At 39.5% G+C, this 26,953-nt stretch overlaps 1 protein-coding gene across 7 annotated transcripts in view; it reads right to left on the bottom strand.

Annotated features, from left to right (window-relative positions):
- UNC5D (unc-5 netrin receptor D) overlaps positions 1–26,953 on the bottom strand; it is a 550,673-nt gene that overhangs the window by 215,458 nt on the left and 308,262 nt on the right. For all 7 annotated transcript variants that reach the window (XM_055349504.2, XM_055349502.2, XM_019032845.4 and 4 more), the window contains one exon: positions 12,939–13,082. In XM_055349504.2, the coding sequence (XP_055205479.1) occupies positions 12,939–13,082 (144 nt within the window). The remainder of the gene's footprint in view (positions 1–12,938; positions 13,083–26,953) is intronic.

Raw genomic sequence — 26,953 nt, forward strand, 5'->3', positions numbered from 1 at the left:
CAAGCCCTCCTTCCAGAGATGAGGATTCTAAAGGTCCTGAGTGAGACCCTGGAATCTTAATTTTTAAAAGTTCCCCATGTGATTCTCATGTGTGGCCGGTATCAGGAGTCACTCTGAAAGTGCACAAAACCGAATAGTTGGTCCCAGAACTTGAACCCAGCTCTTCTGACCTCTACTTCCTCACTCTGTAACTCCTATTCCCTCTCTATGCTTTTTAAAAATACAAGCCATTTCATGTTCATGCTGATATTAAATTCCCATCTATTCCTCAAATCGTTAACTCTAGCTATTGCTCCAGCTGTGCTCTCTTTAGTCAAACTTTGGGAAGGAGTTGTCTACATCATCTCTGCTTTCTCCTCTCCTATAGATTCCTACACCCACACTAATCTCCTATCACCCTGGCTCATTACATTGTTTTGTTCAAGTCAAGGGAGCCCTTCACGTCAAATGTAACAAACCTTCTCACTTCTTACTCCAATTGTCAGATCACATTGACACCACTGACCATTTCTTCCTTCATAAATCTTTCCCTTCTCCCTCATGGGTCTCCTAGTGCCTGTTCTACTTTTTTTTTTCTTTCAGTCTTATTCATGGGATTCTTCTCCTGTGTTCACCCCTTGACCATTTACAGATTTTCACTCATGTTCTGCTGGTTGTTGTTTTGTTTTTGCTTTTGTTTTTTTCCTCATCAGCAATTTGAGAGCTGAGGACTAAGGTAGAGATTGTGTAGTACAGAAAAAAATGTAGCTAGTTCTCATAACAGCCTGCTCCTTCTATCTTCCTGACAGACGTCTACTCACCTAACTACCACCTACTTGCCAGTGACTCTCAATTCTGTATTTTTGATTCTGCTCTCATATCCCTGAAATTCAGGCTCATAAATACAACAGCATGATGAAAGCAGTCCATTGAATATTCCACAGGTAGTTCACACATGACATGATCAAAAACTAAAACCAGTATCTCATTCTTCAAACTGGTTTATTTTACTCTATTCATAACCTACTTAATGGAATAATTTGAGCCAGAAACCTAGCGAGCCCAAAACTTGGAGGAGTCCCCAAACTCCTCTCTTAGTTCCCCTTAGTTCCATATCTAAGCAGCCATAAACTCTAGCTAATTTTACGTTCCTGAATCCTCACATTTGTACCTTCCTCTTCAACCTATGCTATGCCTGTGGAAGTTCAGGCCGTATCAATACTCTCAAAGATTGGTGCAAAGCTTCCTTGAGTTGACTCTTGCTCCCCTTAAATCTTTGACAGCAGTGAATGGGAGGGTTGAGAGTTTGGAAAGTATGATCGCATCACTGCCTTGCCTATGACATTTCAATGGCCCCAAACTACATTCTGGACAAATCTAAACACTTAGCAGAGAATTTGAACACCCTCCATAATTTGTCCTGTTCACTTCTCTTTGGTAGCACCATCTTCTGCCATCTTGAGATTCATTCACTACAAGTACTGTGTTGCTTGCTTTCCCACATAGGTCACATGATGTTCCATCCTGGATGGATGGACTCAAACGCTTTCCTTTACTTGGAATGCTCACTCTAAATTGTTACTCCTCCTTCTTCCTAAGGATTTAGCTCAGACATTGACTCAGGAAGTGTATCTTAGGCCTCAAGGATCAGTAAATTGTCACTCTTGGTGGCTCCTAAAATATATTGTGCCTACCACAAACCAGATTCCATGAAAACACTTGTTTATATTTCCCTTATTATAAACTCTTCAAAGAAATGGACAATATTTTATTAATTATCGTGCTGCCTAGAACATGCTAGATAATTACCCATGGATGCCTGATACTGTTACACCTTAGTTAGTATTCTTTCACCACTTGGCAAGTTTCTGGAATGCATCTTCTCATCCTTACTTAGCTGGTGGAAGGGTGTGAAATAATCTAAGATGACATTCCTAGGCTCAAAGAATCCCCAAAGATTAACTAAGGTAATATTATTTTGTTTGTTTTGCTTATCAGCTGTTTGTATTATCTGTCGGAAGTTTCCTTCAGTGGAGAAAATGAGAGTTGAATTGAAATAAAATCTATATCCTCTCCCCTGATAAACTTCTACTGAGGTTTTTATGGAAATGGCCATCTTCCAGGAACTGTTAAGGTGAATTTCACCATAAGAATGGCAGACTGAATTAAGCTGTGATTTCCTTCAAAGGTGGTAGCTATATTTCTGCAAATTCTTCTTGGTAAAATAATCGTTGGCAATAAATAGTATGAAGGAATACTATTTGGGGAAATTGTCTTTTTCACCATCCACAGTAAGATGTGGTGGAATATACTTCTGCCTTAGTGGTTCCCGTCTTGGTGTTCTTCACTGTGCATGTGTTAATTAAGCAAAAGTAGCACAACTTATATCAATTACATACGAGTTATTCTCTGTTTCTAGAACCAGAGTCTCTTACAGTTCAGTGTTGCTCACACTGTCTATTAAAATGCTTCTACTAAAAAAGGAGAAAAATTGATTAACCCCATGCCATCTATGGATGGAAACTAAAAAGATGTGGCAGGCACAAAGTAACTTTGAAGTTTCAAATTAAATCTTCAAAATTTATGCAAGCATTTGCATTTCACTCCATACTGTATCCATGTTTTATTTCCGCAGATCTAAAGGGGAATATAATTGATGCTTCAGAAACATGTGCCATGTCTATCTGGTGGCTTCTTATATTCCTGGAGCACCAAGCAGTATCCCACATGCAGACAGCATTTTGAGAAACACAGTTAAATGAGCCATTACTTAAAAAGTTCCTCGACACAGGTATGTGTAATGCCTTCCTATGGTTAAACATTTTTAACCATAAGAAGATTAAACATTTTTCTTTTTTTCTTTCTTTTTTTTTTTTGAGACAGAGTTTTTCTTTTTTCTTTTTTTTTTTTTTTTGAGACAGAGTTTTTCTTTTTTCTTTTTTTTTTTTTTTGAGACAGAGTTTTGCTCTTGTCCCACAGGCTGGAGTGCAATGACATGATTTCTGCTCACTGCAACCTGAGCCTCTTGGGTTCAAGTGATTCTCCTATCTCAGCCTCCTGAGTAGCTGGGATTACAGGCAGGCACCACCACACCTAGCTAATTTTTGTATGTTTAGTAGAGATGAGGTTTCACCATGTTGGCCAGGCTGGTCTCCAACTCCTGACCTCAAGTGATCCATCCGCCCCAGCCTCCCAAAATGCTAGGATTACAGGCATGAGCTACTGCGCCAGGTCACATTTTTCTAAGGATATCATTGAAGTGATGTAGTCTCCTGGGCCTATCACATCAGGATATCACATCAAATCACATGCTGTTGATTTGACCCATTTTTGGTGATATTAACATTGATTACTTGATCAAAGTGGTGTACTACAGGATTTTCCTTTGCAATGCTATTATCTAGTTACCCCTTTGTAATTAATAAGTATCTTGTGAAGTGATACATCCGGATTATATAAATATCCAGTTTTCCTGAAACTTTCACCCATTAGTTTTAGCCTCCATGCTGATGCTTGTGTGAATCAATTCATATTTCACAGATGTCTTTACAATAAGAAAGAGCTCTTCCTTGTGCCATTTACTTATATGTTCATTCATTCATTCATCTTTTAAAACATCAGTGTAGATTCATGGATTCATATTTCATGAGCTATAATCTTTGCTATCATTTATTTTGATGCTCAAGTTGTCCCAGATTTGGTGAGTGGGAGCCCCCTCAGGGGTGCTGCTTCCTTTTCCCATGTTCAAATTGAGCGGCAGTAAATAGAACAATGGACCTTCACTCTCCAAAAACACAACATCAGCAAAGACAAAGGAAGATCAGGAACTTATCCGGATTAAAGAAGGCTAAACTGACCTCACAACTGAATGTAACACATGATCTAGGAATTTGTTATTAAAGGACATTATTGCATAACTGATAAACTAAGATAATGCCCCTAGAATAGATAATAGTATTTTGTCAAATTATTGATAATGATACTAGTTATGTCAGAAAATGTCCTTGATTTTAGAACACACACCATGAAGTATTTACGAACAAGTGGGTATCATATCTGCACCTTAATCTAAAACAGTTCTGAAAACAATTTAATTTTCTCTATATAAATAAACATATAGATAAACACAGAAAGAGATCACGCTAACGTAGTAAAATGTTAACATTTGAAGATTCTCAGTAAAGGGCTTAAGGGAATTCTTTGTATATATTGCAACTTTTCTGAAAGTCTGAAATTACGTCAAATGTTTTAAAACTCTGTTAATTGCCAGGCGCGGTGGCTCATGCCTGTAATCCTAGCACTTTGGGAGGCCGAGGCGGGAGGATCACGAGGTCAGGAGATCGAGACCATCCTGGATAACACAGTGAAACCCTGTCTCTACTAAAAATACAAAAAAGTTAGCTGGGCCTGCTGGCAGGAGCCTGTAGTCCCAGCTACTCGGGAGGCTGAGGCAGGAGAATGGCATGAACCCAGGAGGTGGAGCTTGCAGTGAGCCGTGATTGTGCCACTGTACTCCAGCCTGGGTGACAGAGTGAGACTCTGTCTCAAAACAAACAAACAAACAAACAACTCTGTTAGTCCATACCTCACCTATTTATTGAATGCAGGATTCCTTCCCCAGTATCACTGCCAGACATGTATTCCTTGCCTATTTATGTACAGTTTATAGGGAGCTGTGGCCATAGAAAGACTGTCTCATCAATGGGCATTTCTAGTTGTTAGCTCAACCCCAAATGTGCCACCTTAAAAGTCAGCTCATGTGATGCTGCCTCTGGCGTTCAATCAAAACAGAATAATCCTGTCCCAATTCTACATCAGACAGTTTGAATTCATACCTACATTTTCCAGGCCAATTATTTGCTTTTTATGTAACAACTGCATATTTGAAATGATTTCTTGAACCATCACCATTACTGCCACCAGAGCCAACTTCATGGGTGTGTGACCCATGCAGTCACACAGAGTTCCATGCTTGATTTAATGCACTTGCTGTTGATCGCTCAAAACTCTTAATAACGTTTGAACAAAGGGCTCCATATTTTCATTTTGCATTGGGTCCTGCAAATTATGTACACAGTACTGCTGCAAAAAGTCTATGTGGTACCTTTGTGTAAACTGGACACCCATAGGCACAAGGCCTGGTGAGAAAACAGTACCTATGTGCCCAGGAAAACTAGCCTCCTCTTCCTTCAGGTGGATGAAATCACATTCTAGAGTGTGCATCTTGGCTAGTGAATGCATACTCCGAAATGTGAGAGGAGCTGTATTTCAACACTCATTTTTTTTTTTTTTACCTGGCCAGATGCTATTACTTGGCTAGATGCACAACTTTATTTAGAGGTCCAGACTTTCAAACCCTGCAATAGTATTCCTATATATTAATTTCAGTCCATGGAAAAGGACTGAGCATTTACAGAGTAGAATAATATTGTCTCTTGGCTTTGGACACTTGTTTTTCCATGGGAGAGGAAGGAGAGTTTCAAGCTTTTGTATGATTTATACCAAGTGTTGAGCATCGGTCTTAATATTATGTTCCATGCCATGGGAATATATCCACATTCTGAACAGATAGGAAGGGAGCAGTGGAGGTATTATGGGCAGTTTAGGCCTCTTCCAGAGCTGTACACTGAACAACAGAGAGTTAGTGATTCTCATGCTTCCTAACTTCCATTCCCATTTTAGAATGGCTTCATTGTAGTACTGTTAGGAGTGCACAAACAAGAAAGGACAAAGATGGCCCTTATCTGTCAATGTAAGCTATAAATTCACTAAGAAGCCAGATGCCATGTTAGATCCATGGTGCAATCATGACCTACAGCTAACAAAGGTCTTTTCCTAGAGCCATATCCTACACTGGCAGGGTTGCTTTTCAAGCCAAACACATTTATAAAACAAAGGTAATATACAAGATTGTGTACTAGGCTAAGGAGTCAAGAAAAAGGGTAATGCAGGTTGAATCCTCAAGCAGTTTACGATCTAACTAGGGACATAAATCCACAAATACCTTCAAAATAACTATCATTCGGGGTATTTTAAGTAGTGTGGTAGAAGTACTAAATCGATGCTTTGAAAACTCAGTTAGACACTTAGAATTTATGACATTTTGAAGCTGGGGGTGCCACAGAGCATTCCTTTCAATGACTTCGTTGGTATGTGAGGCTGCTGAGATCAACAAGTGATAGGGGATTTGCTAAACTAGGTTTTGTGAAGGAAACAGCATGCAAGATGGCCCTTGGATTTAGGGAGAGATTGGAGTGTGAGATGGGCCACAGAATATGTTCCAAGGATAAAAAAAAAAATAGATAAGCAAGTCAAGGAGGGGAAAATGAGTCCCACATCCTAGACTCTAAGCATCTAGGTCATGCCACTCAAGTGGACAAAGAACACTTGCAGGGATATCATTGGAGATAAGAATGGAAATGTACAGGAAGACTGCATCTGTAAGCCAGGAAGATGTGCCTAGATGTATTTATTTACATATTCAAATTTGTGGGTAGCAGAGGGCCATTAACAGTTTTTAGTAAGAAATTATTTGTCAAAGCCATGAAGCCAAGATCCATAATTGAGGTTTCATTTGATATCTCTCTTCCATCATTTTCAAAAAATTTTTACCCTTCAAAAAGCAAATGAAAATAATACTTCTTTGACTATGGGAGTTTCAAAGCTTTTGAATGAAATTCTCTTTTAATTTCTTTACTCCTTCTTGGCACAATTGCATAGATATTTTAGGGGTGTCTTAAATCGGCAGCATATTTAAATTACATTCAGGATGTATCACATTTTATACATTAAAAAACAAACAAACAAAATAGTGGTTTTCTGCTGTGCTTTCTTTCAAGTGGCTAACTTGCTATAACAGGCTTGACTAAAACAGGCAAACATTCCCTTTCTTCTCCAATCCTAACAGTCATACGGGAGAAAAGGCCCAAGTGTTAAGAAAAGTTTGCCCGGCCAAGGGTTAGTGGTATAGGCCCAACATTTTATGAGCAGATGAAGAAGAAGGAGAAAAACAGGGAAGAAAATAAAGGGCTAGGCAGCCAAATGTTCACACATGAAAATAAACAACTACAAATAATTGAATATTCCTAGTTTTGACAACCGTCCAGCAGCAGAAGTAACAGATGCCACGGCGTGCCCGTCTATCTCTGGCTCTATTGAACCAGACAAACGAGAGGAGGCCCGTGGGAGTTGTTCCCTAGAGATAGACTTCTGCCAATTTTGTGGGGTAAATGTAGGTTGGCTTTATTTATTTATTTTTACCTTTATAAAATCACTTTTGAAACTAGGCCTCTGCAATTTCCAGCCCCAGGCAATTGGACAGCAGCCAACATCTTCCTGACACAGTGTGGAATTATTAAGGAAAAAAACAATAGTTTAAGATAACAGGCACTTTGGCTCTTAAAACAAAATGTGTGTGTGCATGCATGTGTACACACACACACACAACTGGACCATGAGGAGGAATACAATTTACTCTTAAACAGAATCAGAAGGGAAAGCTATTACAGCTTTCTTCAAGGAAACACTCAAATGTACATGAACTTTTTTCTATTATGGTTTTTAAACTCCCACGTAACAGAAAAGGATCAACATACCTTAGTGTCAACAGCACTCAGGGTGAGAGTTTGAAAGATTCAGGACCTGGTTCCATGTTGGTATCAGCTGGGTGACCTTTGGTCACCTAACTTTTTTTTCTTTTCTTTTTCATTCCTAAGAGATGGGTTCTTGCTGTGTGCCCCAGGCTGGAGTGCAGTGGCTATTCACAGGCGCGATCATAGCAGACAACAGCTCCAAAACTCCTAGGCTCAAGTGATCCTCCTGCCTCAGCCTCCTGAGTAGCCACGACTACAGACACACACCAACATATCCAGCTCACCTAACATTTTGCCTTTTGAAACATCACTTTCCCAGCTGTTAAATGAGGAATTTGGGTGAATGGTTAAATCAACATTTTCCAAATAGTGCTTCAGAAACATATTCTAGGGTCTTGTTACTAAAAGTATGGCCCACAGACCCACTGGCAGCATCTGTAGGTATCCAGGGAGTTCATCAGAAATATAAAATTGCGCTGGGCACGGTGGCTCACACATGTAATCACAGCACTTTGGGAGGCTGATGCAGGCGGATCACGAGGTCAGGAGATCAAGACCATCCTGGCTAACACGGTGAAACCCCGTCTCTACTAAAAATACAAAAAACTAGCCGGGCGTGGTGGTGGGCGCCTGTAGTCCCAGCTACTTGGGAAGGCTGAGGGAGGAGAATGGCGTGAACCCTGGAGGCGGAGCTTGCAGTGAGCCCAGATCGCACCACTGCACTCCAGCCTGGGCGACACAGCAAGACTCCATCTCAAAAAAAAAAAAAAAAAAAAGAAAAGAAAAGAAATATAAAATTGCAGGCCTCATACCAGCCATACTGAATTATTTTAACTGAATCACCAGGATTTTAATAGCATCCTGGTTGATTTGCATGCATGTTAAAGTTTGAGAAACACTGCTTCTGGGCAAGACAGCTCAAAGGTGATCATAGAATCACCTGGATACAACTTGATACAAACATGCCTTTCTAGGTCCTTTCTCCAGTCTCAATCTGAAAGCCTGGGGTGAAAGCTAGGACTCTGCATATTTAACTTAATACCCCACGGAAATCCATTTCAGTGAATACATGCATTATATAAATTTTTTTGTTCATATTATTTCCCTTTAAAATCAAATGATCTCAAAGTGGTATTATTCCAATGAGCTTCCTGGTGTTTTTGTAAACATTGGCTAAGGTGATCATGTCAAGACCCTACGTGTCAATGGATCCCTCAGCTGAATTGTCCCAGATGCCATAGAGGTTAAGCCCATGCAGTTTTTTTCAGTTTTTTGTTTGTTTTGTGTGGGTTTTTTTTTTTTTTTTTTGACAGTCTCGCTCAGGCTGGAGTGCAATGGCACGATCTCAGCTCACTACAACAACCTCCACCTCCTGGGCTCAAACGATCCTCCCACCTCAGCCTCCCAAGTAGCTGGGACCACAGGCACATGCCACTGTGCCTGCCTAATTTCTGTAATTTTTTGTAAAGACGGGGTTTCGACATGTTGTCCAGGCTGGTCTCGAACTCCTAGGCTCGAGCATTCCGCCTGCCTCAGCCTTCCAAAGTGTTGGGATTACAGGCGTGAGCCACTGCGCCCGGCCCATGGCAGTTTTAAAATTGGTAATTCTTGCTGGATAATTGTTTAAATGCAGGAAACATAAGGAGCTCTGATGGTGAACTCCAACAATTTAATGAACAATATTAAAATGATACTAATTTTGCAAAGCCCCCTCAAGATGATTGTCATCAGATTCATAAGCTACATTCATCTATCAAAATCCTCATTTAGCACATTAAGATGTCTCTAGTATTTCAAAAACCAGTCTTTAAAAGAAGAAACATAGTGAATTATATCCAATTTAGCTTTTCATGTATTGGGAATAAAGACGATCCTCACACAGTGTGTCACTTGCAGGAAAGTGCTTACAAATAGCAGCGAGAAATCTCTCTCATCCCCATATAAAATGAAAGACATTTTTTTCTAAAGTGGATTTTTTCTTTTCCCTGCAAGCAAATCAAAAGAATTCTAAGCAAGGTCCTAAAGGCAATTCCCCCACCCCCCTGACTTTTGATGCCATTACTAGTTAAATTTCAATTTACATTTAATGTACACTGGTCCCCAAGTCAAATGCAATATTTAATGACAAATCATGTCTTGACTTGCATAAATAATTTTAAATAAATTAAAAACCTCTCACTTGCTACATGAGAAGAAACTAAATATGTGTTGCAAATATTAGAGATTATATTAAGTACATTGGATAATATAGGCTTTAATAATATTCAGACATATTTTTATTTAGAAATCACATCTTTATCCCATCTTTGATACAGATATAGAAGAGTGACAAAATAGTTTTTAAATCTCTAAAACAACTTGGGAGCTTATTACCACAAAAATATTTTATGATTCTAAAAAGGTGGGAAGTGACAGAACAGTGTTCTCTGCGGCTAGGCTCAGTGGTTCATGCCTGTAATCCCAGCACTTTGGGAGGCTGAGGAGAAAAAACTGCTTGAGGCCAGGAATTCAAGCAGCCTGGGCAACATAGCAAACCCCATCTCTCTCTCTCTCTCTATGTGTATATATATATTTTAAGTCCATATATATTTTAAGTTCTTTCTCTCTCTCTTTCTTTCTTTCTTTCTTGATGGAGTTTGGCTCTTGTTGCCCAGGCTGGAGTACAATGGCGTGATCTCAGCTCACTGCAAACTCTGCCTCCTGGGTTCAAGCGATTCTCCTACCTCAGCCTCCCGAGTAGCTGGGATTACAGGCATATGCCACCACACCTGGCTAATTTTTTTTTTTTTTTTTTTCAGTAGAGACGGGGTTTCTCCATGTTGGTCAGGCTGGTCTTGAACTCCTGACCTCAGGTGATCCACCCACCTTGGCCTCCCAAAGTGCTGGGATTACAGGAGTGAGCCACCGTGCCCAGGCTAAGTGTTTTCTATTTTTCACATTGTTTATTCTCTCATGCCTGGGAGAGTTGGGGACCTAGGGCTGACCCAGAATAAATTTTTATAGAATCCATAATCTATAGAAAAATTACTAGGTTACTAAAATTTTAATTCAATTTGTTTAAATAAGGATTAAGACACCTGCAAATGAAAGATGGTGGTGGAGAATCAAATATATCATAAAATAATAGCCGATGATTGATAAATGTTCATATGTGCCAGGCACAGTTTTAGATATAGTTTAACTTTAACTATGAAAATAATTCTATGAACTAGGCACCCTTTTATCAATGAAAACATTAAGACAAAGAGATGAAATAATTTTTCTACCATCACAAAACTAAGTAGTAGAACTGAAGTTGGAAACCAACAGGACTCTGGAGTCTGGGTTCCTCCCCATACGACGCATGTGTGAAAGTAGAAACTGCAGGTGCGATGGCACACGTCAGACATGCGAGGGTGATATGCAGAAGAGCAAAGCGTTTAGAAGGACAGATAATACTGTACACCATGAATGGCAACGGGAAACTAACAAAGGTGTATTTGAGCCATTCTTTGCAACATTTTGTAAGCAAAAACAAGGTTTTTCCCTGGACAAAACCCCTGGCAGTTTCCAGCAGGCAAGTCGCAATGAAGAATTAAGTGAGCAAGAAGGACAGAGATGGGGAGGACAGGCATGTGCAGAGATCAGGGAGAAGCTATTTACAGTAGTTCAGAGTATAGGTCATGTGGGCCTCAGAGAAGTGAAGAACAGGAAAGGAAAAAGTGAGGGTGAGCAGAAAAAAATTGAGGGGGTCTATATTGAAATCCCCTCTGCTGTTTTGCAGATAGAGCCTTGAAATTACCTATTTTATCTTGACTCAAGTCAGATGCCCTGGCTGGCCTGATTGAGACCACGCTGGGAGCACAGACATGAACTTAAGAGGAGATTAAATGCAAACATATTCCTTCTCTCAGCTGGCCTGCTACTTTAAAGTCATAAAATAATTGTTGGCTAAAATTAATTAACTAAATAACTACAGGAAAATATTTCCCTTGGCTCTCACACCAAGAGCCTGGCTTGTGAGGTGACCTCTTCTCCTTGGCCTATCAGAACTCAGGCAATACCCAGGAGAGGGCCTCCCCAAATTGCCAGTAGAATGAAGGTGACATGCGTGTTTTGAGAGGAAGATTTCATTCCCCTGGGAACATAAATGTCTCTGCAAATAGCAATTCACTCCTATTATTAATCTCTAAACCATCAACATCTGCTATGAAGAATTACTTGAGTCCTCAAATAAATCTCTCTCATCCTGTATTCTTCATGACACTCTCAAAAGGCAGTATTTGAATAAAACAACAATAACCATCTCTTCCCCTATCTCCCAATTTCTTTCTGGAGGTGATTTTACCGTCCCAGGCACACAAAAGAGGTTTTATGGGGATCCATGGAGGTGGAATAATGGAAGTGGGAGGGCTGAAGACATTTGCAAGGAGGAGAAAAAAAGTTTGTGTATTTATGAAACTTTTTTAAAATTATAAAAACACTGATGCTGAAATATGATAAAGAAATATTGGACCCTTCTGAAAAGCAATTTTCTTTCTTTCATACTTTTTTCCAAGTGTGTATTTTTTTTTTTTTCGGTCCTACTTGGGTCAAACTAATGCAGTTTTAAAACCCATTTCCATGTTTTAAGATTCAGAGAGAAGAGATTGAACAGTAGGTTGTAAAAATCCCTTAATGTCTTTAATGTAGTATTCTTGCAGATTTGCTGGAAAGTAAACAGTCATTGCTCAACTTTTCCCATAAGTGCCCCTTGAACTTTGTCATTGATGGTGAACAGCAGAATCCATTTGCGTGAATTTCATTCTCTCTGGAACAGGTTTTCCCTGGCATTGTTGAGACACCTGCACTCTGACTGTCTAGGCAGAATCTCCTAGCCAAACTGATTTGCTGAATGTACTCTGGAGGAAATTATCAAACTTATTTATTTATTTTTTGAGATGGAGTCTCTCTCGTTCTGTCACCCAGGTGGGAGTGCAGTGGCACGATCTCAGTTCCCTGCAACCTCCACCTCCTGGGTTCAAGCGATTCTCTTGCCTCAGCCTCTCAAGTAGCTGGGACGACAGACGCACACCACCACACCTAGCTAATTTTTGTATTATTAGTAGAGATGGGGTTTTGCCATGTTGGCCAGGCTCGTCTCAAACTCCTAATCTCAAGTGATCCTCCCACCTTGGCCTCCCAAAGTGCTGGGATTACAGGCGTGAGCCACTGTGCCACGCCTGGCCACAAATTATCAAACATTTTAAAATACCATTTTAGAAGAGTAAATTTAAGTCCTCTCATTTACATTCTGTAGAAACATCTGACATCTGTAAAGCCTCTCTTCAGCTCTATTTAACTCTCATTTGTGGTCCTACAAGACAAGGTCACCCAGAATGTACTTACAGGCTATGCGCACAGAGGCCTTCCTGCTCTTGGAGGTACCCAGGTGGCTCCACGCCACACACTGGCACCAATAGTCCTCGGGCCCATGGAAGTCCTCCACCTGTTGCCTGGTAACATTGATGAACACTTCGCGGACCTTCAAACCTGATGGCGGGAGAGATAAGAGACAAATCAGCTGAGGCTGTTATATTTCTCAAACAGAAAGTTAAGGTTAGCCAAACCTTTTCTTTTTAATTAAACAATCCTGTTTTTAATCAAGGCAAGGTTTTAATTACTTTGACAATAATATATTACTGCTAATTAAATTTCAACAGCTGAGTAGGCTGGAAAGCACACGTGTAAAGTATTATCAACCAATTCCGGCTCCCATGCAATAGAATAGTTCTCACAGCACCTTGACTTAGTGCTGTTTGTCTTTCTTTGGTACTACTTTCCTCATAGATTTTACACAATGTTAATTGCTGGGATTCTCCAAGCCAAAGAGGCCTCCACAAATCAATGCCAGGGACACAGTTCCAAGTTGTTCTAAGTGCCCCTACGTCTGGGTTTGGCAGCTGGGGTGGGTCATTGTAACAGTCTGGCTTAGAAGAAAGAGGAGTCAGCGAACATTTGCAGATGGGGTGACCAGGCTGAAAATCTGAGGAAGGACGAAGGCATCGGCATTCAAAGGCTCAGGACAACAAAGCCAATGGGACCAAAAGAAGGAATGAGCACAAAGAGGAGACAAGTTGAAATAAGTATTTTTTTTTTTTTTAAGCGATGGGGATATCACTATGTTGACCAGGCTGGTCTGGAATTTCTGGCCTCAAGTAATCCTCCCATCTTGGTGTCCCCAAATGCTGGGATTATAGGTGTAAGCCACCGTGCCCAGCCACATGTGATATTTTGATACATGTATACAATATGTACTGATCAAATCAGAGTAACTGGGATATCCATCACTTAAAACATTTTTTGCTTTTCTGTATTTTTTCATTGATATATCATAGCAGTACACATAAACCAAGCTAGTCTTAAAGCCCTGAGAAGAGAACCCAGGGAGGCCCCCATAGCAATGGTACGAGGAGGTGAAGAAAGGGGGGTTTTTATAGAAAGAGTGGCTAAGGGCACAGCAGTGAACTGAGATGCAGCTATTAAGACCACAACCTTTTAATGGCTTTTTTTTGTTACTTTACATCCTCCTTCTAAAATTAAACAAATTGTCTGGTGCTTCTAACTGGAGGGCATGAGCTTCTTCTCCACCTTTGACCAAGGACTATCAACCTTTCTTTCTTTGGGATGAGCAGTCGTCTTGCACCAAGGATGGAAGGGGCACCTCACTTGCCTCACCAGTTAACTCATCACAAACAGGGAAGCAGCCTTCACAGCCAGCACATCCTCTCCATCCAGCACACATTCTCTGAGGTTGTGCTTTGCTCTAGATAGGCCGGTTGGGAGAAAAAGAGGCAATGTGTATTGAATTCCATCTAATTGCCTCATGTCATGATAAGCCTCGAACCTATGCGCTCTTTACATTTCCACGGTACTCTGTGGCAGTGCATGCTATTGTGTCCCTACTTTGCAGAGGAAAGAACTATGACTCAGGAGGCTACGTCATTTGTCCACAGTCAGAGTTTGTAAATGAAGGGGCTGGTGTGTGAGCCTGGTGGTCGCACACCAAAACCAGCACTATGCTCACATGCCTCTTAACAATTCAATTCTGTTCCTTTATTTTAGTATGTACACTTAATTGTGGCAATAAGGTTAATACATGGAACTATTTTTTAAATTAAGTACCTAACTATGCTTTTTCCTTTAAGTCCAAAAGAAATTCAGGGGATAGAAGCATCACTATAATCAAAATGAGTCCAGAACTCTCGATGGAGGAGGTGGATCATGATTATATCTTGGTTTCATGATTTAAAAAACAAGAATGGAGGTGTAGGATTAGTCAGGCTGGGGAAACATTCCCTTCCACCCAATCAATAACGTGTTATTTATGGTGTGTGATGAGAGATGGTCATGGCCACATAAGTCACCATGTGCAGTTTGAGGTATACTTTCTAAATTTGTAGGAGGAACCCACATAACAGAAAATCATCTTGATGACAGTTGGTAACTCACGTTTCCCCTGTTTGTGAAAGTACAAAAGCACTGTGTTTTCCCTGTCAGAGACTATGAGTCCAGAAAGCCAACTCCTAAATCAAATAGGAGAAAAGAAGCCTTACAGGTGATGATGATGTTGTTCCTGCTGCTTTGTTTTTTCTTTGTTTACACTTTAATGAAAGAAGAAACATGAATGGGCAGACAAAGGCCAGGAGAAGGCAGAGTTGGCAGGCAAAGGCAAGAGGGAAGAATGTCACAGAAAGTGGAAATAAAGGAAGGTTTTTAAAAAGTTTCTTAGAAGCAGACAAAAACATATACTGGGGAAAGGACACCCTAATTCAATAAATGGTGCTGGGTAAACTGGATCACCAAATGCAGAAGAATGAAACTGGATCCCTCTCACCATATACAACAATTAACTCAAATTGGATTAAAGATTTGAATGTAGGACCATAAGCTGTAAAAATTTTAGAAGAAAACCTAGAAAAATTATTGTAGACATTGGCCTAGGCAAAGAATTTATGACTAAGAACCAAAAGCAAATGCAATAAAAACAAAAATAAATGAGACTTAAACTTAAAAGCTTTTCCACAACAAAAGAAATAACAGAGTAAATAGCCAACCTACAGAATAGGAGAAAATATTTGCAAACTACACATCTCACAAGGAAATAATATCCAGAATCTACAAGGAACTCAAGCAAGTCAGCAAGAAAAGACAAATAATCCCACCAAAAAGTAGACAAACAACACAGATTTTTTTCAAAAGAAGATATGTAAGTATCCAACAAAGATAGAAAAAAATGCTCAACATTACTAATTATAAGGAAATGCAAATTAAAACCACCATAAGCTACCACCTTACCCCAATCAAAATGACCATTATTAAAAAGTCAAAAAATAATAGATGTTGGCATGGATGTGGTGAAAAGGGAATAGTTACACACTACTGTAAGCGTAAATCAGTAAAACTTCTGTTGAAAACAGTATGGAGATTTCTCAAAAGACTAAAGTAGATCTACCATTTGATCCAGTAATCCCACTACTGGGTATCTACCCAAAGAAAACGAAGTCATTATATCAAGAAGATACCTGAATTTGTATGTTTATTGTACTACAATTCATAATTGCAAAGATAGGGAATCAAGCTAAGGGCCCGTCAACCAATAAATGGACAAAGAAAATGTATTATATCATGGAGCGCCACTCAGCCATAAAAAAAGAATGAAATCATGTATTTTGCAGTAACTTGGATGGAACTGGAGACCATTTTCCTAAATGAAGTAGCTCAGGAATGGGAAACCAAATACTGCATGTTTTCACATATAATTGGGAGCCAAGCCATGGGTATGCAGGGGCATACAGGATGGTATAATGGACACTGGATTCTCAGAAGTGGGGAGGATTGGACAGGATGAGGGATATAAAACTACTTATGGGGTACAATGTACACTATTTAGGTGACAGGTAGATTAAAAGCCCAGACTTCACTAGTATACAATTCATCCGTGTAACCAATAACCACTCGTACCTCTAATGCCATTAATTTTTTTGTCTGTCAGGACAGAAAGCAAGCTGGAGTGGAGCATGCATATTAGAAAGTAAAGTGGAGCAGGTAAAATGGAGGCACTAGGCTCTGGAGAACAGGGCTTGCTTTATGTTTTCCTCTCTGGGCAAGTGGTCGATGAGCTCCTTTAAAGAGTAAAAGGTGGGAGAGAGAACATCCATCAATGCATACAGGTAGGAGGAGGTAAAGTGACTTCAATATTCCAGAGCTCCTATATTGCAGAACAGGGAGACCTATTCAAGCAGAATACACCCACACTTTGAGAAGTGGAGTCTCACCAAAGAAGCATTCAATAACCTTTAAGGTAAGAAATGTGTTTAAGCATTTTACCCAGCTGCTACAAGAAGACACATTCATCTCTTCAGCACATAACATATTCTCCTGAATGGACCATAGGGTAGGCCACAAAATAAGTCTCAAAAAATTAAAAAAAAAATTGAAGAGGAGAGAATACTTCCAAACTCATTCCTTGAGAGCAGCATTACCCTGATACCAAAATCAGACAAAGACACAATAATAACAACAAAACTACATGTCAATATAGTTGATGAACACAGATCCTCAATGAAATACTAGCAAACCAAATTCAGTAACACATTAAAGGATCATTCACCATAATCAAGGAGGATTGATCTCAGAGAGGTGAGGACACTTCAACATATGCAAATCAATAAACATGACACATCATATTAACAGAACCAAAAATAAGAAAAAATGATCATTTAGATAGATGCTGAAAAAGCATTTGACAAATTTCAACATCCCTTCATAATAAAAACCTCGAAAAATTATACATAGAAAGAACATACCTCAAACATTAAAGGCCATATATGACAAACCTACAGCTAACAACCTACTGAACAAAGAAACACTGAAAGCCTTTCCCCTTAATCTGAAACACAACAAGGATGTCCACTTTTATATTTTCATTCAACATAGTACTGGAAGTCCTAGCCAGAGCAATCAGGCAAGAAAAACAAATAAAAGGCATCCATTTGGAGAGGAAAAAGTCAAATTAGCCTTGTTTGTAGATGACTTGGTCTTATATTTAGAAAAATGTAGAGTCCACCAAGAAACATTGGAACTGACAACCGAATTCTATATAGTTTCAGAATACAAAATCAATGTACAAATATCAGTAGCAATTAAATATGTTAGTGATGAATAATCTGAAAAAGAAATCAAGAAAGCAATCTCATTTATAATAGCTCTCCCCACCCCCCCACCCCCCACAAAAAATACTTGGGAATGAACTTAACCAAAGACATAGAAGATCTCCACAAAGAAAATGATAAAACTCTGGTGAAAGAAATTGAAGAGGACATACACAAAAGTAAAGATATTCCATGTTCATGGATTGCAAGAATTAATGTTATTAAAATGTCAATACTACACAAAGCAATGTACAGATTCAAGATACTCCCTATTAAAATACCAATGACATCCTTCTCAAACATAGAAAAAGCTATCCTAAAATTTGTATGGACCCATAAAAAACTCTGAATGGCACCAAGAACTCTGCCGAAAGGATAGTATCTTCAATAAATGGTTCTGGGAACACTGGATATCCATATACAGGAAAAATGAAATTAGACCCTTATCTTTCACCATATACAAAAGTCAGAGCAAAATAAAAACAAATCTAAGATATGAAACTATGAAATCACTCAAAGAAAACATTGAAGAAACTCTCCAGGACACTGGTTGAGGCAAAAATTTATTTAATAAGTCCTTAAAAACACTGGTAACCAATGTAAAAATAGACAAATAGGATTACATCAAGCTAAAACGCTTCTGAACAGCAAAGGAAATAACTAAAAGACAACCCACTGAAAATGAGAAAATATTTGCAAACTATCTATCTGACAAGGGATTAATAACCAGAACATATGGGGAGTTCAAACCACTCAATAGCAAAAAACAGAACAAAAGATTTAAAAATGGGCAAAAGATCAAGACCTGAAAAGACATTTATCAAAAGGCCAAAAAAATATATTTTAAAATAGCCAAACATCACTAATCATCAGGGAAATGCAAATCAAAACCACATCTCATCCCAGTTAAAATGTTTTGTGTCAAAAAGACAAAAAAAGATAGGTGCTAGAGAGAATGTGGAGACAGAGAACCCTCATACACCATTTTTGGGGATGTAAATTAATATAGTCACTATAGAAGACAGTATAAAGGTTCCTTGAAAAACTAAAAATATATCTTCCATATGATTCAACAGTCCCACTACTAGGCATATATATCCTCCTAAAAAGGAAATCAATATATCAAAGAGATATCTGCAACCCCGTGAATCAACCAAGTATCCATCAGTAAAGGAATTGATGAAGAAAATGCGGTATATATCATGAAATATTATTCAACCATACAAAGGAATAAAATCTTGTCATTTGTAGCAACATGAATGAAACTGGAGGTCATATGTTAAGTGCAATAAGCCAAGTACAGAGACAAATATCACACATTCTTACTCATATGTGGGAACTGAAAAAGTGGATCTCATGAAAATAGAGAGTAGACTGGTGGTTACCAGAGGCCAAGAAGGGTGATGAGGAGAGAAGACAGGTTGAAGAATGGGTAATAAAATACAATTAAGTAGAAGGACTAAAATCCAGTGTTTGACAGTTCAGTAGAGTGACTAGTTAACGATAATCTATTGCATATTTCAAAATAGCTAGAAAAGAGGAATTTGAATATTCCCAGCATAAACATAAGTGTTTGAGGTGATGGATATTCCTATTTTCCTGATTTGATTATTAGCCATTTTATGAATGTATCAAAATATCACATGTGCCCCAAAATATGTAAATTATGTATCAATTTAAAAAAGGAATAGGTTCAAGCTAATGGGAAGCACTTTCATGTTTTTCACTTTCCTCATCTTATAAGAATATCTAAGCTGTGATTTTTTTCAGCTTGGAAATGAAGACAAGCACCATCTAAAAATGGTTCAGGGTTATCATGTTTATAAAGTAGTGAATGTCCAAATCCAAAACACAAAACTTGCTATGATTTAATCTTGGCACCATGGTATTTTAAGAATACCCAGGATTTTTTTTCAATAAAGTATTTTAAGAGATTTAGATATGGAAGTGACTTTTATGAAGGAAGAAGTTGACACTCACAGGTCCTGAGAGACAGGAGGCACAGCAAGCCACATAGAGCCACATGGGGAAGCATGAGGGTCTTTCAGGAGGCAGAAGTGGTAGGGGAACATGTGGCCAAGGGCCTTTCCATTGTGGTTTGCATGGGAAGAAACAATATGCTGGGATTGGCTAGCTTGCATAATGTCAGTGGGCTCTGTGGCGTTGTTGGTACCCGAGTTGTCTGGTACCTAGTCCTGGGGTTAGGGCAGAGGAACAGTGATCTGGAGTATAAGAGCTCCATAGAAATGGTGGTTAGGGGTGTGGCCTCTGGATTGCTTGGTTTTCATATGAAAGGCAAACTCACAGGCAAGTTGTTTGATCTCTCTAAAAATTAGCCAGCCCTGGGCAGAGCAGTCCCTACAGGGTGAGCAAGGCCCCAACTAGAAAGCGTGGTCACATAGACAAAGAGAACTGCACATTGTGCTTTGAAAAGCATAAACAAGGGACCAGGGCACCCCACTATGAAGATTATATCTTGTCTTACCCCACTCTTGTCAGTAGGTTTTGCAACCCCTCATTCAGGCTAACCACAGTTGGGAGGAAAATGCTGAAGTCAAGATTTCAACATTAGGACGGCCCAGTTACCAGCAGAGGCTCCCCATGTGATCAGCAGAGCAAAGTACATATAAAACAACTGCTCCCAAACACAGTATTTTCCCAACCAGTGGCATCAGAGTGGCAGGCTTCTTTAAAAGGCCACAAGTGACATTACCATCCCACAAAAGGTATATTATCTCTCTAGATTAGGCCTTCTTCTAACATGAGGTCTTCAGTTTTATCAAACCATCCCCTCTAAAAGAAGCCTTGGCAAATCATGAATTCTTTGTATTATATTTTCCCCCACCATAACAAGAAATAACTGTTGAATAAGACAATTTTTTAAATACATTCTTTCTCAAATCCTTACTGATCAAATGATATACATACAAATACACATTTACATAGGCAGTATGCATATATACATACATACCCATATACACATATGTAATAGTACATGAGTGTATACACATATATGCATACATATACGTGATATATTCACAAATGAGAAATATCCAAGGAATGCGGCTTTAAGAAAATTGCTCTTCTCTATCTCTTCCTCCACTGAATTTCATCTAACAGTGTTCCTGCAGAAACGGCTATTTACTTCAATATCTCCAGAGATGGCAGCTAACTTGTTCATAGAAAATGCTACAGGGGAGCAGAAGTTCCAGGCAAATAAAAAATGGCATATCATAAATAAGAGTAGAATTGTACCTGATAACTGGCATGACTCTAATAAGCATAGAAAAGTCCAACCCTTTAAATTATTGTGCAAATTATAACCATCAGCCTTTGTTATGGAGTAGAGTCTTAGAGAATATACAAATATGACTATGGTACTGATATGCTAATAAGCTTTCTAGGCCGTTGGATGGTTTAGTTGTAGATAGACTAACGCTGGCAGCAGACGACTAATTGCTCTGCATGTACTAAACATAATGGAGCAGCACAGAACTTCATCATTTGTCAGCTTTATTTGTTTAAATGAGAAAAATGCTGACAGCAGTTATTGCTATAATCCCCTTATTTATCAGATAGAAAACACTAGTTACTCTTAGCAGGTCTAATCCTGTTGGGAGACTAAAAGTTAGAGGATTTTCAAACTAATTGAAGGTATATGCTTCACTGTGCAAGGAAGAGAAATGTAAGAGGAGGGAAGAAATGGAGAAGGGAAAATAAATAAAATGCTTTATTTCTGATCAACTTTAAATAAAACGGTGACGGTCATAGTCTAGGATCCTAACTTGTTCTGGACAAAATAGAGAATTCTGGAATAGTAGTTAACATTCAGTACCATGCCAACCCCATCCCGGTGCCTACCAACACCTGGCCCTGAGCTTTTTATCCACCACTCATTATCGCACTGACAAAGCCTTCAGCAGCATCCTGCTGTGGTTACTGTTTCCAGCCAGTTCTCAAACACACCTGGTGATGGGCACTTGGGGAGGAATTTGACCCAGTTCGCAAATGCTTGCCTCTCCACTCAGCCTTACTGCTTCAATCATTTGGAAGTTCTCTGTAGTAGGATGCTCGGCTTACCAACCGGAACGAATAGATTCAAGAAGGAAGTGAGAATCCCTCCCCTCTAAGATGTTTCTCATATCCCCAACCATACAGAAGCAGTAAATGACCAGCTAACTAGGTTTTGGTAGAATGGTTTATCTCGTCCCAGTCTTGGTGCCTGTTTTCCTGGACCTTTTCAGTTCAATGTTTCACTTTCTTTGTACCTCCTTGTTCACATTATAGAGCTTCATGATTGGGGCTGAGAAAACGAGTATTCCATTTTTTTGTAGACAAAGTCCCAAAGAATTATTCCAGTACAACTTCATGAGTAATGCTGGGCCTTGGTCAGTTCTCTGGGAGAGAAACAAAGCAATCAAATTCTCTTGAAAAGCAACAGACTTTTTTTTTCCCCCTGGAGACAGAGTCTTGTTCTGTTGCCCAAGCTGCAGTACGGTGCTGCGATTTCGGCTCACTGCAACCTCCACCTTTCAGTTCAAGCAATACTTGTGCCTCAGCCTCCCGCGTAGCTGGGATTACAGGAATGCGCCATCACGCCCACCTAACTTTTGTGTTTTTAGTAGAGATGAGGTTTTGCCTTGTTGGCCAGGCTGGTCTGAAACTCCAGGCCTCAAGTGACCTTGGCCTCCCAAAGTGCTTGGATTACAGGCGTGAGCCACTGCGCCTGGTCTGAAAAGCAATATTCTCTTATATTCAAGAGTTTTCTTGAAAGAACCATGAACTCCCAAGGTTTCTCAGCCCCTCTGATGCCTGGATTTGGCTGAGGTATCCTCTCTTATTCTGATGTCTCCTGAGCAGACAAAAGCCCTTTCAGGTGGAAAAAGTGAGTCTTCCACTTATATAAGGGAATGTTTTCCATTTGTTTCTTACTGCTTCAAGATCAGAGCATCGAAAACTATACTTCAACAATGAGTTACTCCCTCATATTTTGAATAACACATTTTTATTATCATTATTAGTTATATAGTATTTGCATGGCCCTTTATTTTTATTAATACCATCACAGGCATTTTGGTCTTTTATCTTAACATTGTGTTACTATTATTTCTATTTTTTAGTATTATTATTTTGCCACAGGTCCCCTACCATAAGCAATAAATCAAAGATGTCATAAGTTTTATGACATGTTTTGCTGGAAAGACAACTATTGAGCACCCTGTATGTGTCTGTCACTCTGTTAGGTGCTGAGGATACATTGACAAGAAAAACATCAAGATCCCTACCCTCAAGGAGCTTCTGGGTTGGAGGGGGAGACTTTTTTTTTTTTTGAGACGAAGTTTCACTCTTGTCGCCCAGGCTGGAGTGCAGCGGCACGATCTTGGCTCACTGCAACCTCCACCTCCCAGGTTCAAGCGATTCTCCTGCCTCAGCCTCACATGGGATTATAGGTGCCCACCACCACATCCAGCTACTTTTTGTATATTTGGTAGAGACGGGGTTTCACCTTGTTGACCAGGCTGGTCTTGAACTTCTGATCTCAGGTGATCCACCCGCCTCGGCCTCCCAAAGTGCTGGGATTACATGCGTGAGCCACCGTGCCCAGCCCTGGAGGGGGAGACATTTTAACATGCTCCAACAATGCCCAATGTGACAACAGCCATGACACCAGAAGCACAAGCTGCTACGAGATCACACAAGAGGCTGGGTGCCATTCTACCTATGACTTGAAAGCCGTGTCCTTATTAAATATACAGCCTGCCTTCTAGACCACAGCTCTGGGGACTCTTTTAAGGACACATGTATCTCACACACATTTGAAGTTTCAAAACTGACAGATAGGGAAGAAATGTCATGGAACCGTACCTCCGTATCTTGAGAGAGCTTAGATGTCTTTAGGCCAACATAGTACTGAAAGTAGTAAATTAAATACAGAAATGAAAAGGCAGAACAATGTTTCATTTTACTGGCAGATAATTAATTAGGGCTAAATGTCTTTTATCACTTCATCCTAGCAACAAGTTAAAAATGTATCTTGACCAAAAATAAAATAGTTATCCTTTGAATGTGCATGTGCGCCATGCCTAATGAATAGTCTTTTGTTTTCCCAGGATAATAAGCACTCCACGTATTCCTCAGAAGCACCGCGAGTTCAGTCTTAAGTACAGAAACAAAGAATACACCCAAGCTCTCCAGTTTCTTCCACACAAGAGATTAAAATTAATCAGCTCAGAGGTGTCTGGTAAAGGAAAGCAAATTAACTTCATAGTGTTGCCTGACAACAGCAAGAAGAGAAAGTTAAGAGGTGGAAGTGGACATGGAAGGGTTGTTTAGAAAACGCATCCCATGAATGACTCACTCCCGTATCACACTCACAACATGGTGGGCAACATGGTCATAATTTCCAATCCTGTTGCTTCAATCAATGACTTTCCATTCCTGCAGTCACTGAAATCATCTCCTGCTAGTAGCTTATGGCCTGAGGTCAGGACATATATTGTACCACTTGTATCACCTACAGTGCTACTATCAGAGGCGTTCAAACCAGAGCAACTCCATTTTGAGTGAGGGCTAGGAAAATGAGGCTGGAACTTGCAGGGCTGTGTTCCCACAAAGTTACGCTTTCCTAGTCTCTAGATGTTGGTGGTTGGGGAACAAATTAATAATGTTTACTAAACAAACCCAGACTTGGGAGTCTCCAGATATCCTGATATCTGGAGAACAAAGGCATTCCTAATTTTGCTTTAAAGATAATATCGATTCTTGCAAAATATAGTAATTAAGAAAATTAATCCTTTATCACAAACCCTTGTAGCAGAGCACATCTCCCCACATATACAAGCATTGTACCTAGAGTGGATGTGTTCCTCCTCTTACTTTCAGGAACATCCTATTCTGTCTACGGAGTAGCTGTACTTTCAGCACTTTACTTTCTTAATAAACTTGCTTTTACTTTGCACTGCGGACTTTCCCTGAATTCTTTCTTGAGCAAGATCCAAGAACCCTCTCTTGGGGTCTGGATCAGGACCCCTTTTCTGTAACACTGCCATGGACTCTGAGGGTAACATAGACACACAATGCGACCTGAATGACTGAATCACATGCAAGTGAGGCAATGATACTCTAGAAAGGGCAAATATTTACCTGCCAATATTAGCCCTGTTATGTTCTCGGAATGCAAAATTCTATGATTATATATTTGTTTTTTGAATCATATTCACCATACACTTGTCTCATTCAAAAAGAAGAATAAAATAGCTATTTTATATTCATCATTTTGAGGGATAGTCTTGACTGAGCATTTGCTGTACACTAGCCCCTGGGCTAAGCATGTCACATGTATTACGTGCTATGTGATGGTGGATACAATTATCACTGCCATTTTACACACGGAGGAACCAAGGAGAAAGGAAGCTCAATTCCACATCCGCCTGAAAAAGTATGTAAATGGAGAGCCTGATTTCAAACATTGCTTCCTCTACACCAAAACCCATGTTCTTAACCATTAGGCTAACCTCAGGTTCTCTCTCTCTCTCTCTCTCGCTCTCTCTCTGTGTGTGTGTGTGTGTGTGTGCTGTTTTTTATAGATCTTTATAATTATTCATTTTTTTGTGTGTGTATTTTTTTGAGGTGGAGTCTTGCTCTGTTGGCAGGCTGGAGTACAGTGGTGCGATCTCAGCTCACTGCAACCTCTACTTTTCGGGTTCAAGTGATTCTCCTGCCTCAGCCTCCCGAGTAGCTGGGACTACAAGTGTGCGCCACCACGGCCAGCTAATTTTTGTATTTTTAGTAGAGACAGGGTTTCACCATGTTGGCCAGGCTGGTCTTGATCTCTTGACCTTGTGATCTGCCTGCCTTGGCCTCCCAAAGTGCTGGGATTACAGGCATGAGCAACCGTGCCCAGCCTATAATTTGTATTTTAAATCAATGTACACACTTGTTAATGTGTGAACTAAAGAGACTGGTCAAGGATTTAGGCTTTGAGACAGATGTATGGTCAATATCAGACATTATTAAATTATATAAAGTGATTAGCTGATTTCTGTCACTGCTAAGGATGGATGAGAGTAAATAATCTTCTTATTTCCCTTTTGTAGGAAAAGTTAAATTGGCTATAGGAAACAAGGCCTTCATACTCTACCAGTTTATGTAGGGAATTCATAACATTTTCCTGAAAACCTTTTAAGAATATGTCAGTCTTCTCTGAGAAGTAGAGTGATGAACAAGATGAAATCTAAGGTGGAGAGGGAGAAGGCTTCCATAAAAGTGAGTTTGAAACCCACAAACTGTCAATAAAACACTTTAGAGATTATTTCTGTGTTATGTGGCCTAAAATATATGCTTCCCAAATGTACTTTAGTGATTTGTGAATCATTGAAGATACTTTCAAATTAATGGTTTTCTGGAAGATACTATATTCAAATACCCACTACAAGCATAGCAACATTCTAAGATATAAACTTTTAAGATTTAATACATTTTTATTTCTATTATTCTCCCTTTTCTCGACACAATCCATTAACCTTTTATCCCCAGAGAGTGACTCCAGTTGTTTAAAAAGGAAATCACACACAATGAGGTCCCTGAAATGAAATTCTTTAAAAAGAAAAATATTCGTTTACTAGAGTTGAGACTTTCCCATAACACATTGGAATACACATTATTTCACTCATTAGAATTCGATATCTCTGAGGTGGAATAAGATAAGGGCCACGGCGTGTTGTTAAGAGAATTCCTATTTTTATTGAACAATAAAGAAGTGGTTTAGCTTATTGATAACTCCAGCTCCCCACAGGCCACATAATCTTGATTGCCAAGATACGTTTGGTTTGTGGTTGTTTACTATTGTGTGTATGATATACGTGTGTCTGCCTGTTAGATTAAAGCTCCTAATTTCTATGTTACTGCATACACCATCCTTTTCACGGGGGCATGATTCCTGGGTTGAGATTACTTCTCAACTCTGAGCTTCCAGATGTTAACAGAAGAACAACACAAGGAAGACGAGTTCCCATATTTCCAAATGAAATGAGGCAGAACAAATGAAAGAGGATCCCTTGGCTAGTGCAGAGAACTGCAAGTGTACATCACTAAGAGGTATAGCCTTGTCTGCGCAAACACAGTAACTCATGTCAAATAAATTGTACTTTTTGCAGGAAAGAACTCTAGCTCTGGGTTTTCCAAGCTAAACTGCATGAAAACACACAATCT

This window comes from Gorilla gorilla, chromosome 7, assembly GCF_029281585.2.
Source record: "Gorilla gorilla gorilla isolate KB3781 chromosome 7, NHGRI_mGorGor1-v2.1_pri, whole genome shotgun sequence".
In the NCBI taxonomy this organism is placed as follows: Eukaryota; Metazoa; Chordata; class Mammalia; order Primates; family Hominidae; genus Gorilla; species Gorilla gorilla.